This window comes from Pan paniscus, chromosome 9 (genome assembly GCF_029289425.2).
Source record: "Pan paniscus chromosome 9, NHGRI_mPanPan1-v2.0_pri, whole genome shotgun sequence".
Classification (NCBI taxonomy): domain Eukaryota; kingdom Metazoa; phylum Chordata; class Mammalia; order Primates; family Hominidae; genus Pan; species Pan paniscus.
In genome coordinates, this window is record NC_073258.2 from 22,156,312 (window position 1) to 22,171,383 (window position 15,072).

General features: G+C 43.2%; 1 protein-coding gene across 12 annotated transcripts in view; it reads left to right on the plus strand.

Annotated features, from left to right (window-relative positions):
• NAV2 (neuron navigator 2) overlaps positions 1–15,072 on the plus strand; it is a 770,363-nt gene that overhangs the window by 506,925 nt on the left and 248,366 nt on the right. For all 12 annotated transcript variants that reach the window (XR_008620161.2, XM_063608132.1, XM_063608133.1 and 9 more), the window contains one exon: positions 11,759–11,831. Coding sequence is in view for 11 of the 12 variants with exons in the window: in XM_063608132.1 (XP_063464202.1) it covers positions 11,759–11,831 (73 nt within the window). In the remaining variant the exon portion in view is untranslated. The remainder of the gene's footprint in view (positions 1–11,758; positions 11,832–15,072) is intronic.

The window sequence follows — 15,072 nt, forward strand, 5'->3', positions numbered from 1 at the left end:
ATAAAAATTAACTGAAATAATAATGTATGGGACAGAATTTAGCGCAGTGCTTCAGGTTTCATAAGAATGCAAATACTAGTTTCTGGCAAGGTCTCTGTACGGCTTTCAAGAAAGGAATAATTATCCCCATTTTACTGAAGGAAAAACTGAAGCTTAGGGAAATTGAGTACCTTGCCCAGAGGTGGCCAAGGAGCCCTGAGAAATCCACAATTCCCTAGACTTTCCACCTGGTCATTCGAAATCCTTGATTCCGCTGTCTACCCTTGAAATCTCCTCTTAGTAATAGCTGTAGTAATGATGAAACTTTGAGATGAGTTGACTTTTCCTATTTCAGTAGCTTTCTTGGGTGAGAGGACTCCCACATTTGTGGGAACATGGTACCAGTTACACAGAGTTGGATGTGAGGGCAGAACCTGTCCACAATGTCGTCTCATATACTTTCCCCTGAAGGAATATGAAGTCAAGAAGAAAGAGGCATGCATTCCGGGTTTCCACTGAGGGACTACTCGTGCGTGTTTTTAGTGGGAGGCTTTCTGAAATGAGTCAACTTTGAATTAAAGTATTCCTCAGGCCCCCTTCTGTCTCTCCAAGGAGATTGTACAGAAGAAACCCTAACCAGAGCAAAGGGCCTTTCATGGTTAGCCTTTGGATAGGGTGTTTCTTCCTACTTGGTCTTTTCCTCTACATACATTGCATAACCAGTCTTGTGAGACTCCTTTAAGAAGGATTTGCTGGGATTTGATTTGAGTTTCAGAATTCATTGGTTGCCTCCTTTTATGAATGATTATCAAGTGCTCTCTCTTTATGATCACCCAGCAGTTTAATTTTAGCCCTTGGGGTGGGTGGAGGGAGCCTTCCTGATATGTGGATATGTAGATAGAACCATATGAAATGACCAATATTTAACCATTTTTTACCTACAAAAATGGCAATTTTATCTAGTTCAACCAAAGATTTGGCAAAGATGTAAATAGTAACAGAGGTTAGCATTCTATGACAACTTAAAAATTATCACTCTTTCTTCACAGGTGCATTTGGTATCTTGTGGCCTTGGAAAGCTCAGGGATGTCCTGCAATGGAATCCTTCCTTGTCTAGTTTGTTCTCCTCTTTCAGTGGATTTCGACCATGCCTCTGACATTGTGGCTGTGGCAGCAGGCAGTATGCAGAGTGGAGAATTAGTTATTATATGCTTAATTATTTTTAATTTCATAATTCCTAATTGGTTGGCATGTAGCTCTTTGCCTTTATCACAGATTTTAGAATTTGAAACTGTTGGCCAAATCGTTTCTTAGTTTAAAATATTTTGTGTATTCCTTGCAAAATTCCCCAAATTCTATATTCACGATCATCAGTGATCTAGGATTCAGGTGCAACTCCTTAGCCATGCCTACAACTAGCTTTTGAAATAAAAAATAGATTGAGGTAATGTATGTGGACAGTATTGTGCCTGGCATATAATAATCACCCACTGATTGCTAGCAGAATTTGAAATTAGAGTGGAAACAATGGTGATTTGGGGTTAGATTTCTCATAGACTTTAACACAATAGGGTGTTCTATAAAGGCAGAGAATAGCAGACCCATAGCCTTCATTCTAGCCATCATCAGAGTAGGTGAACAAAGTCCTGCAGGATTCTGAATTGAGCATTAATGCATTCAAAGGTATTTGCTTGGCTTTGTTTCCTGCTTATGGATGCCACCAGGACAGGTCTTACATTTAAGTACACACTATCATTGGAATTTCAGGAAATGCATGGATTGACTGTTCATGAACAACCAGAAGAACCATAAGCTGCCGACAGTGGCAAATTGGCTGAGGCACAAAGCACAAAGCTGACTTACACAGGCTGGTGTGAGGGAACTGGTACCAAGCTGAGGAATGAGTTTCACTCTTGGCCTTCCTCTACAGATTATTCCATTACCATATTCCTTTATATCTACTTGTTTTGTGGGTATAACGATGTGGTCTAGTGGTTCTTCCAAAACTGAAGAGTCACTGCACTCTAGAGACATATCTACTCCTGAATTTCAAGGATCTGATGTCTTATTTAATTTTGCATTTATATTCTGCTACCTCTTGAAGATTCTATGGTGGCTTATGGGTTTAAGCATGTAATATGGCAAAGATACCAAAAAAACAATCCAGACCTTTTTAAAAGAGCATGGTGAGTAAGTGTCAGGCTTTTGGGTAGGTGCCTTGATAAGAATAAGTTGTCCCTTAACATATTTGTGACTGTATGTTTAGTGGAGTGATTGTTTACTTAAAGTCAACTCTTGCCCAGGAGACTAGCTGCTCCTTGAGGGAAGGACCACACTGTCTTGTCTGCCTGCATTTTCTGCCCATTGAATAGGACTGAGAAGAGAGTAGATGCTCAATCTGTATTTTCAGGGAATGAATGAGACTGTCAGGTTCCAGGTAATTGCACTGGGTGAAATCTCCAACAAGTGTCTGTAGTCCCACTCTGTCTACCTCTGTTGTCTGTCTTAGGGGACTGGAAGTCAGGATTTTTTTCTTAAAGTTTGAGTCCAAGTTTATGTCCTCTTCTGTGGGTAAAACCAATGTTTTCTGCAAAAACGACTTGATTTTTAAAAAGTAGAATTGATATATGTATACATTGTATAATGATTTCCACAATCAAAGTCATTGATACTTCAATTACCACGCATGCTCTAACTTAGATCTCTAGAACTTGTTCATTTTTTAATTATTATTATTTTTTGAGACAGTTTCACTCTGTCGCCCAGGCTACAGTGCAGTGGCACGATCTTGGCTCACTGCAAGCTCCGCCTCCCGGGTTCACGCCATTCTCCTGCCTCAGCCTCCCAAGTTGCTGGGACTACAGGCACCCGCCACCATGCCCGGCTAATTTTTTGTATTTTTAGAAGAGATGGGTTTTCACCGTGTTCGCCAGGATGGTCTCGATCTCCTGACCTTGTGATCCACCTGCCTTGGCCTCCCAAAGTGCTGGGATTAAAGGCGTGAGCCACCACGCCCGGCCAGAACTTGTTCATTTTATGACTGAAAGTTGATGCCTTTTGACTACCATCTCTCCATTTCCCCCATCAACCAGCCCCTGGTAAACCACTGTTCTGCTCTGTGCTTCTATGAATTCAACTTTTTATTATCTCACGTATAAACAAGATCATGCAGGACTTGTCTTTCTGTACCTAGATTATTTCACCTAGCATAATGTCCTTCAGGCCCATCCATGTTGTTGCAAATGACAGGATTTCCCTCCTTTATTATGGCTGAATAATATTTTATTGTGTGCATATGCCACATTTTCTCTATCCATTTATCCTTTGATGCGTTGCACACTTAGGTTATTTTCATATCCTGGTAATTGTGAATAGTGCTGCAGTGAACATGAGGGTACAGATATCTCTTTGAAATACCAATTTCCTTTCCTTTTGACAATGGGAGTTCTCATGGTAGTTCTATTTTTAATATTTTGAGGAACTTCCATACTGTTTTTCATAATGGACTGTTGACTCTCCTTAACCAAAACTATTTGCCTAAAATGTCTTAGAGTTTCTCATGCAACTCAATAGAAGAGACTTTGACCACAAAGTTTTTTGGATAGATAGTTCTGGTTCTGGCAGGCTAAAAATGAATGCTAGTGACAAATTACATATTCGTAGAAAGGCTGTACTAGTGTCACATAATTTAACAAGTCTCAGAGTGTCTCACACTTCAAAATGATCTTTCACTTTCTGGAAATGCCACTGGTATGAAAATTCTGCCATTATGAAATTACGTGAAGAATGAGCCCTTTTAGAGCTCTGAATATGTGAAGTTCCAGATCATTGACATATATCTACCCACCCAATCCTCTCAGTAATGGTGGGAGATAGATATCAGCATTTCATGTTACAGATGACAAATCTAAGGCTTGAAGCAGTTAATAATTTTCTTAGAGTCTTGTGGGCATCTGTCAGGGAGCCAGAACCAGATATGGAGGAGTCCAAAGTCATATTCTCTTAAACACATATTGTCACCTAATAATTGTGGGCAAGAGGTAATGTGGGAAGCCAATGGCAGTCCCTTCTGTCTTGGTGTGAATTTGTTTATCAGCATCTTTTCAAGAAAGAGGTTGCAGAGAAGTAAGCATGACATCAGGTTACGGAGAGGGCCCAGATTCCTGGAGAGCTGTGCTTGAGAGGAAAGCCTGGAGGAGGAAACGGAAAGCAGATAAGCCTGTTCGATTCTGTTTCACCAGGGGCCAACCCAAGACACAGCTTTGGAATGTCCTGTCCTTAGAACTATTGCCCAGGGCCACTCATGCCTGAAATTACAACACAGTAATAAAAACTACCAGTTGTTGGGCACATATTAAACATCACGAATATATCCTCTTGTCTAATGACAACCACCACCCTAGGGGGTAGGTGTTATAATGACCATTTTATAGATCAGGCCACTGGGGTAATTGCTGAACATCATCATTTAGTAAATGCCAGAAACAAGATTTGAATCCAGACTTGCCTGAACCTAAAGCCTGTGTTACATCCTCTAAATATCACTCCTTAGCCCTAATCATTCCCCTTTTGTGTTTGTGTCCAGCTTCTAGCTTGATGATTCCTTTTGGAAGTGCTAGGAAGTTTTAAGGAGAGTCACTCTGAAATTGTAGCAAGAGAAAGGATACACAGAATGGGATACTGATTGAATGCACACAAAGGTATCCTTGGGCCTTTCTGACACTAGTCACCAGTGGAATTTTTCCTCTCGTAGGGTCTACCATCTCTAAAAGAGAACAGAGTTCAGCCATAAGAGTATCTTATGGGAGCCTCCAGAGTAAGGATAGACTTCTAGAACTTTAGCTACAACTCCCCTCCCAGGTTGCTTTCTTTGTTTCAAGGGAAAAATTGAGAAGTTGGAAAATAATAGGAAAAAATATTCTAGGCACTTGGAAGCAAAGTGGAAAAAGATAGTCACCGGAGGAATTTGAGAATCCTGCTTTCAATTTTTTCTCTAGAGATAATTTTTTTTTGTATCCATATGGACTTACCCATTTGCTGTAAAGCAGAGAAACTCTTAAAAAGTTTTTTAAAAAGGGAATTTTTGACAACATCTTGGAAAGCTGAAGTTATAAATATTATAAACAGTATGGTGGATAACACTGCCAAATTAAAGGCAGGAGCTGGGCAAGGCGGAAAAGCAGGAGGAGAAGCAGTCTGACATAGGGACTCATAAGCTGTGTCCAGCCTGTGATTCCCACATTCTTAAGCTTTCCTGTTTCAAAGCCACCATGAGAGCTTGAGCTGGCTTGCTGTAAACGTTGATGCTTGAATAGCCAAAGCTGGGACAGAGTCATGGAGCCCCTCTTATGACAGGACGAAGTTGGCTTTCTTTATACATCAGCCTGAGTAGCTTACATTACAGAAGGGCAGGCCCTGATGCTCCCGAATATTTCCATACCTAGGAGAATTGGAAGCACCACCATGTGTTTCCCTCATTTCTGAGGTCCGCTTCTAAAATTAAAACTGTAGTGTCAGGACCCCGCAAGCTCTGCCCTATGGAGTTGTGCATCTCCAGGACCACACTGTGCTCCATAAGACATGTGATCTTGTGAGGTTGCTAGGCCCCCAACACTGATACGGGTGGACAAAAAAAAGAAGGTGGGTGAATCATGCGTAAGGTTGTGACCTCTAGGAGTATAGAGGAAAGAGGCAGATAACACTACAAGACAGACATTTAGGAGGGCATTTCCCTAAAGTTCATTTTGCTTTTTGGTTTGGTTTCATAGTTTTTTTCTTCTTTTTTAGTTTTGGAAAGAGACAGAGGAAGGGATATTAGAAGGACGTGGAGACCTCTTAGATATGGAACAGACATTTCTGGTACATGTGACCACAAATGTTGCTATCTGCCTCCCATCCCTCCCCTTCTTTGTGACCAGCCTAGAAGCCACCTTGAGGCCACTGTTTGACCCATCCCTAACATGAAACAGCCCATCCTCCAGCTTTCAGATAGGAAGGACTTGGCTGGGCTGCTACTTCCATGGTAATGGGGCAGGTCGAGGTACTGACAAGACTTCCCAAGGAATGAAGAGACCCTTGCCTTTGCTCCTTCTCCATGTCAACTCCTTTATGTGGTCAACATGCCCCAATGTGGCCCCATTTACTCTTGCTCAAGGGACCTCTCATTGCCCTTCTCCCTTGCCTGCCATGCTCCAGCCATTATGACTTTTTTTGGGTTCCAGAATGTGGTATATTGCATCCTGTATGGAGTCTTTTAGCTTTAGATTCCCTAGGCTTGATAGGTTCTTATTCTCCCCACTCTTGGTGCCTGGCTAACTCCTTAGGTCTCAGCACAAATTTCTCTTTATTCCTTCAGTAAACAAATATTCTTGAGTAGATCTATTATGTGCTGCACCCTATCCTAGGTGCTTGGGGCTACATCAGTGAGCAAAGCAGACAGAAAACCCTATCCATGGACCTATGTGCTGCCTCTTCCTTAAGAAATTCTTGTCTGTTACCCTCCCCCTGGCCCTGCTGCACCCATAGGCTAGATTAGGTCTTCCTTCCTGTGTACACGTTCCCAACACTCTTCTCTTTCACAGTAACCATAACAGCTTGTCATCATATACTTATTTGTGCTTTCTTTATTAAATGCTGGTTTCCCTGCGTTAGACTGTAGGTTCTACAAGGTTGGGGATTATGTCTGTTTTATTCACCACTATATACTCAACACCAGCACATTGCTTGACACCCAGTAGGTGCTGAGTAAATAGGGGTGAAGGAATAGATAAATGAATGGGTGACAATTACTTTTGATGGCAAATAGCAATATCAGGTATGAGGGTCCCACACACTTCTGGGAGGAAGTTGAGTTGACATATGAGTTTTATGAAGAAGCTACACGTGCTTCCAAAGTCACCAGAACTTGCAGGTTCTCACTTAGCCTTGCCTGGGGTCTAAAGCTCCTACTGCCTAAGCTTTAGGCATTTCATGATTTACAAAAATGGTTGTGACCATGCCTGACTTTAATGCAGCAGCTGTTTACCTCTCCTTCCAGACTGGAGATTTCCCAAGGGGCTTGGTGAAAAACTATTAAACCATAAGAACTACAGTTCCATTTATTTGGTATGCCCAGAATGTCATCTTCCCCTAGGCTGTGGTAGCACCCACAGAGATGGTCTTCGTTTGCATTAATCATTTTCATGCGCTTTGCACTCAGCTACAGTGGTATTCAGAGAAAAATGCTGCCATGACAAATGCCACAACAGATGGTATTTGATCAGTCTCTAAGCTACCAGGGAGATATATAGCAGTGCTTCCGAGGTTTGCATATTTTACGTTATCAGGAGACCCAAGTCCAGCCTTAATCATGATTGAAATGCAAAGTTTTCCATTTGCTTCCTATCTCCTGATTCTCTTTCCAGTTGTTTGGCATTTGTTTTGATTTTTCTAACTCCCTGGCTCTCCTTGGTGGGGAAATACTTCAGGATATGGGAGACAAAGGCTGCAACACAGCCCCTGGAAGTTGCCCTGCAAGTCTAAAGGTCAGGGACTGTTGAGAAACTAAACTTTGGGATGGCAGTCTCAGCTGAGATTGGCAGAAAGGCTTAATTGCAGCCTCTCTCATGGATGTTCAGGCACTGCGCAAGGTGGAGGCCACATTTGGCTCCAAACAAAGGGAATTCTGGGGAGGTGCATCCTGGTCTGCACCTTTTCTTTACCTCCATCCTTCACCCAACACCTCTCTGCTCCCCGAGTCTCCAAGCCACGTGGTAGTCCCTCTTCTGGGTTTCCCCCTCTACCCCAGCTAATGCTGCAAATTCCAGGAACTCAGTCCCAGAGCTCTTGGACCCATTTCTATGGTAACAACTACAATAGCTTCTCACCCAGTCCCCAGCCCCCTTCAAAAACACTGGAATGTCAGACTTCATACAGATTTTTTTCAGCTAATTTTGGAAAGTAGTTTATATTGGCCACTACATGCTAATGAACAAGTTTGGTCTTATTTACATACTTTGCTGTTTAAGAGTCTTTTCTTTCACTCTGCCTCCCAACTTTAATCAGATCCTCATCTCATGCTGTGTGTCTGGATCACACATAAGTCTTGTTAAAGATGGGCACGAGGACATTATTGTGCTGTAATGACTACTGGGGTGCTGCTGCTGGGGCTGTTCCCCTCTTGAGATGTAGGAGTTTGCAGTTTCAACAGTACATGAAGATGGATTGTGTTTACCTGTACAGTATTTAGAAGAAAACCTTAAGGTGAATTTTAATCACAAGAGGGCCTGGATCAAAGAAACAATCTCCCTTTCTGATCTCCTTCCAAATGAAGCCAGGAGGTTGGAAGCCACATCTGACCCCATTCTGCTTCCCAGCCTCACTCTCTTCCTGGGGCGCAGATGAAAGAGCGTGGGTCTCGGCCGCCTTGTCAGGAGTGATTTTTAACCTTAATGGAATATTATTAAAGAGTGGATTTCAGACTTGAGGAATGTTTTTTGAACTCCTTCTGTGAACACAGAAATCATAGTAGAAGGGAAAAATTCAAGGCACTTGATGGACTTACGAATGATCTTTTAAATAATGACAAAGTTCTAGTTTTAACATCTTCTGGAGTGCAGACCAGCCATCTGGTTTTGGCTCCCTGTATTTCATCTCTTTAGAAGAAAACAATGGTGCCCTCAGGCCTTCCCTGTTCACCTAATAAAGGAAGATCCTAATGCTTCTCTTGTCTATGTGCTCTGATTCTTCTAGAGAAAGACAGGAATCAAGGTGTGTGTTGAATGGCACTGTGGACCCTAGAGAAGGATTATCTAAATTCAGGCTCCTATGTATGACAGGGAGGAGGACCTCCTGGTTTCTCACCCAGCTCTGCCATTGACATTGACCTGTGTAATCTTGGTCAAAAATCTGGCTTCCTTACCTCACTTTCTGTATCACGTAATACTTGCTAAAACCAACACCATCCAAAGAATTGAGTGCCATGCTGGCACAGAGCAGACATCTACACAATGATGTTGACTGAATGAATGCTTGAAAGAATCCTATAACTCAGGGCTTCTCAATCTCAGCACTGTTGATGTTTTGGACTGGACAGTTCTTTGTTGTGAGAAGCTGTACTGTGCGTTGTAGGATGTTTAGCTACATCTTGGCCTCTATCCATAAGATGCGAGTAGTACCCTGCTCCCATTGTGACAGCCCCAAACGCTGCCAGACATTGACAAATTGGTCCCTCACCTCCACCCTCCATCCCTAGCCAGTGGAGAACTACTGATCAAAATTATAAAACTCTGTGAAAAAAATGACAGGACTTTAAAAAGTTAACAAAGAAGAAGTATTCGGGTAACTTATTTATAATTATTCATTCTTTTAATAGAATCGGACATTAAAAGAAAGTCCAGCAGATGGCTGAATTGAAATGTATCAAGGCTAGCCTTGCAAACAGACACTATCATGTACTTTAAATGATGCTGTATGTGTTGAATGTTCCGTAAATATAAGTAATGTACTTTATGCTTCTTGGAATGTGAGTTCTATAGAAATAGTGTTGTAGTAGAGCAGTGCTTTTCTTGAATATGTTGGTGGTTGTCTTTATTTTTTTCTTCAGTGCCATATTGCTGGACTATTGCTGAAAAATCTTAACCTACCTCGTCAGCCCACCTCCATGACACTTCCCAGAATAAATATCGAGTGTACTATTTTTGATTTTGCAATAAGAGATTCCGGGATGGTGAGCTTTTTCTTTTTCTCACTTTCCATGGGGACATAATTGCCAAAGCCTCACTCACCAGCCATGTGCAAGATATTATATAAAAGAAGTAGGAGAGAATGATAGGAAAAGGCAAGGAGTAGAAGAGGGATTTTATAATTTTATTATTATTTAAATACTAGTGTCTCTTTTGGGGGGCAACAAGTCCTTTTGAGTGGATTTGGTATATTACCACTGTGTACAAAAGTAGAAATAAGGACTGATAGTTAACATTTGTTCTCAAAAGCAGGGTTTCATGGTATGGTGAAGTGGCATTTAGAGACACAACTGTTATTGCACTTACAAGTGGGAGCAGATTGCTCCAAGACATCACACACAGGGTACTCCCGGCCAGTATTGTCTTTACTTTCCCCTCCCTCATTCCCTCTAAGCCAATAGCACCTGGTTGTCTGCATTTATGTAAATGCAGGCTCCTGTGTATAACAGGGAAGAGGACCTCCTGGTTTCTCACCCAGCTCTGCCATTGACATTGACCTGTGTAATCTTGGTCAGAAGTCTGACCTCCTTACTTCACTTTCTCTATCACATAATACTTGCTAAAACCAACACCATCAAAAGTGGTCATCCACGGGGCTGGACAGAGGACAGGAAAGATGAAAAGAAAACTCACCTTTCCTCCATGTGTATAAGAAAGGACTTTCTGCAATGATGAAAGGCATAACGCATAGCATCAACATTTAGTTTGCAGCAAATTGCATTCTGCACCTTTTTCTAGAGATGAGAAAATGTCTTCCAGATGAGGACCCTTGAAGTGTGAGATGGAGGTTGGAAAGGAGATGGGAACCTGTGCTAAACATGCAAGGATGGAGCAACTTCAAGCTCAGGGTTGAGTAGAGTCTATATTATGGGTGCAGTTTTATTCAGGTATCCCATAGCTTAATTTAAAGCACTTGGAAGATGTGAAGACTGGGAGTAGATAAGTCATAAAATGTCAAATGTCAATAGGTGGGTGGATGTGAACTTTAGGAAGACTGCCTTGGAGCTAGACGCTACTCAAATTAGAGCTCCTAAGTGTAGACACTTTACATTTTCTGTGGCTGTGAAGGAGCATTGGGAAATTGCTTGGAGTTGAAGAAACGAGAAGGGTCACATGTATACTGTGGAAGGCAATCATTTATTAGTTCAAAATAAATTCTATGGGTTAAATACTGATTTGAGTTCATAGGAATGTTGACGGAACCTGGGAAGTAATGAGGGGTGGGGTGATTGTGGAGGGGAATGAGTGGGGTCCCCATTGTGAAATGCAAATTGTGTGAAATTCAAAGACCTCTGTGCCAAGTCTAAAGCAATTTCTTTTACTTATGGTACCCGTTGACATTAATCAAGCCAGAACATTTTCCTTTAAACCAAAAAACAATTAGCCCTGACAACTGAAGTAAAATTAGCCTCTTGGGAATGACCTAATTGTTCTTTTGGGAAGGCTGGACACTGGCTTGCCCTTGGCTGTGGTGTCAGCCCTGGCAAACCTGGCAGATCTCACAGACTCTGGTGGGTCCTTTCTTGCCACAGAAAGCACAAAGGACAGAGGGGTTCAGGAGGTCACAGCCCTCCCCAGTCATCTGCAATGCCTGCCATCCGGAGAATTTTGTGAGTAAATGCTACCCAGATTCCTGCGAAAACTCCCATTCACTGTTGGTACATTTGACTGCCTGCCTCTTTGGTGGCTGGAAATTTCTCCCAGCTGCTGGTAGATGGGTGTGTCCACTAACCCTTTCCCCACCTCCATTTTTCTGGCAACTGCTCAAGTTTTCAGGATTGCACTGGTGGTGACAGTGATCAAGATGAGAGCTCCCATTCCACCCTGGTTATTTTTGGCGGCTGTGAGCAATGCAAGACCTCAACTTTTGGCACTATGTGGTTGGGATATTAGGTAACCTTTTTCCTGTGCAAGTACAGACAAAAGAGAGTGTCCTATCTTGGCGTTCATTCATCGGCCGTTTTTACAGCATTCTGTTTTCCCATTGTTCCTAATAAGAGATGGCTCTGGAGAGGCTGAACATTTATTAAGTATATATTGTTGTTTTTCCCTCCTAGATTGAAAACATAGATGCCTGCTTGAATTTCCTGGCAGCTAAGGGAATAAACATCCAGGGGCTGTCTGCAGAAGGTGAGTCAGAGCGCTTGTCACGAAGCTGCCTCTTCATCATTAGAAATGCCCACCTGTTACTTATGAATGATATTAACACCATTATGACAAGGGATGCTTGTGGGCTCCTCTGGTTTTGTTTTCCTTTATGTTGCTCAGTGGTTGCCTAGACTTGAGGATGCCAAGGACTCACTCCAAGAATGTGGATTCAACCATACCAGCCACCTCTGCAAGACCCTGAGAGGGTAGTGAAGGGGAAGCTGTCCTATTTGAGAAAGACTTGCTTAAACAATGCTGATTTGATTCACCTGTCTAGTAATTCAGTTAATTATCAAGTCAGGCCTTATCTATGGGAGAGAGCATGCTTCACCACAGAGCATATTTCAGCTGTACAGTTCCCAGGGAAAAATGCTTAATCCTTATCTCTTTTATTCGAGGAAGCAGCACTTTTTCTTGCTCTTAAAAAAGCATGTGATTTATTAATGCAATGCTATATTTTTACATTGTGATTAGTTTTTAATTAAATTTGGTGGCTAATTAGCACATGAGTGTTCACCAGTGTTTTGCTATTAAATTAGTTATTGGTCTGGAGATGGCTGGTTCGAATTCTCAGCCACCTCAGACAACAAGTCAGCCTGAAACTTTCACGCTCTCTCCTGTTTGTAAATACAAGCAGCTGCCAGCTCAGAGCTGCCATAGGCCCAGGCATCCTCCCAAGCTCATTAGGCTGCACCTGCCTCCAGTTTTCCCAGAACAGGTAAAGCAGTTTGGGCTTCAGATGATAGCACCTTTCCCTAGTGAGACTGCTTTTTGAAAGGAGGCCTGTTAGCATGGACTCTGGTGGTCAGAGTGGGGCAGAGAAGAACAATGAGGAAGGAAACAGCCAAATTGAGCAGGTAAGTTTGCAAGCATGATGGATTCCATCTGGGACCTGTTCCTTGCCTTTGCTCTGCTACACGGTGAAAGCTTGGTTTTCCTGGCTGCGTTTCTGAGTGGTAGTCTCTCCTGGTATTGGGGGTGGGTGGTATAAATGACCACTATTAATGCCTCGTGGATGTATTGCGTCTCTGAGTGGGACTGTAGGAATTCCTCAGTTAATAACTCTGATGTGTTGGACCTGTTCCCAGTCAGGCACGGCCACACTGCTTCCAGAGGTCGCAGAAGCAGTTGTCGTGTGGTCAGTCCTAATCCCAGAAGATTCCCCAGCCCTGGGGTACGGACCCTCATCCATGGGGATAACATCAGGGCTGGCTGACATGTGGAATATGCTTTGCTGGGGGGCGGGGGTTTGCTGGGAGTAGGAAGATGCAAATTCCCATTCAGAGGAGCACATGATTTCCTCCTAGTAGAGAGTTCTTGTGCTGGCTGGTAGGTGGCAGGGCATACTCCTCCTAGTTTCTGGGAGTGATTGAACTCCTGGGACAGGCCTGTGTCCCCCAGCAGAGCACCAGCAGGGACTTTTACAGAGGTGTGTTTGGCAGCAGGGCCTCTTGGGTATGCAGACTCTGCAGGCCTGCTTCATCCTGCCTGGCTGGTAGTGACCCCTGGCTACTCAGCAATCTACCCATTGGCCTGACTTCTGCCTCATTTGTTTTCCCCATCTGTCCCATCCTCTCTGTACCCCAAGGCATAGAGAATCTATGCAAAAAGTATTTGTTGAAAGAACAAGTACCAATTGTACTTTGCAGGATTTTATCTATATTGGCCTCAGTTCTCACAACTAAAGTTGGAGTTTATAACAGCCTCAGTTTATAGATGAAGAAACTTTGGTTTAAAGAGGTTATGAGCGGCATCCCTGAAGCATGTAGCTAGAGAGTGGCAGAGCCAGGATTTACACCCAGTTCTGTGTGATTTCAGAGCTCATGATTATGGCGTCTTCTGGGATAGAGGTGGATAAAATCTAGGTATGCCATATAAAGGTAAAAGAAATGAGGTTTAAATTCTTTGTCACCTGGAGCATTGCTTCAGAAGATGTTATAGCCCATGGAGGCACATCATGCAGAGAGACACTCAGCTGTCTGCCCCTTTTTAACATTGAGATGACCCTTGGAGGCTCTGAGCATGGAAGAGCATACCATAGCCAGTGTGCTGTGGTATCAAGCCATTGTGGTATAACCATGAAGGAGTTTTGTGGTATTTCAATAACTGCCCTAACTGTGCTATGTTGAACCCCCATCCTTCCTGCTGGGTCAAGACTCACTTAATGATATTTTGGCCAGAATGTATAACTCTTTAGTCATCTTCAAGTTGTTACAATTACTTGATGCCCATATTTATGACTCAGTGACGGTCATTTTTAAACTTCAATCTCAGACTCTACTCAAAGCTCTTTACCCTCTTTCCTTCCAGTATAAATGGCTTTAGGAGTTTGAAGAGAGATGGGGGCATGCCGGCTTGACTTTCTCTCCTTTCCCCTTCCCATGTTCTTGTGCCAGAGCCCCCAGGATTGAGGCAGCACAGAGGAAGCAGAGTTCTGCTGCTGGGGAAGGTGCCGTCCTCAGTATACATCACTGCCACTGTCTCAGCTGGTAGTCTCAGCAGGCCCTGCTGACCAGGACTTACTCCCATGTAGCTCCCGGGGCACCGGTGGTCTTCTGTGAGACTTGGCCAGATCTTTTACCTCAGTCTTATGATCCCTCCGGTACCTACCATAGGACTAGCAGGAACGTGTGGGCCCCATTTTCCACTTGCAGTGGGTGGAACTGCAAGGCCTCCTGTCACCTGGCAGCAGTCCCCCACCAGACAGTCTCTCTCCGGTTCTTTTCCCCACTCAGGTGGCCAAGAGGCAGATCAGCCAAGTCTCTGCTAAGCGGATGTCCAATTTGGGACTGGAATGCCAGGCCCTCCTTCTTGCCAGCACCCCTACTTTGAGCGATTCTTAGAGCTACCACTCCCTTGACTTCAAGGGGCCCAAGGACTCTGCTGCCTTGCCTCCTTGGTGAGGGGAGGAAAATATCCTTTCTCCATGATCATCAAACATTGTCTCCCCAAAATGACATTCTGTCATCTAGATCTTCTTATATTTTTTGGAGGTTGGGGAGTGATGAAGATATGAGTGTTAAAAATGTGAAGTGCTGCATTCCTTTGGGAAAGTGGCCCCAACGTCTGCCACATTCTCAAACTTATAAAAAGCAAGGGTACTTACAGCCTTTAATCCTCAAATTTGGCCTTATTCATAATTTCAGGGTACAGGCAATATCTCACTTGACATCATGTTACATTACAGGGATAGATTTATTGAGAACTTACCACATGTCAGTCA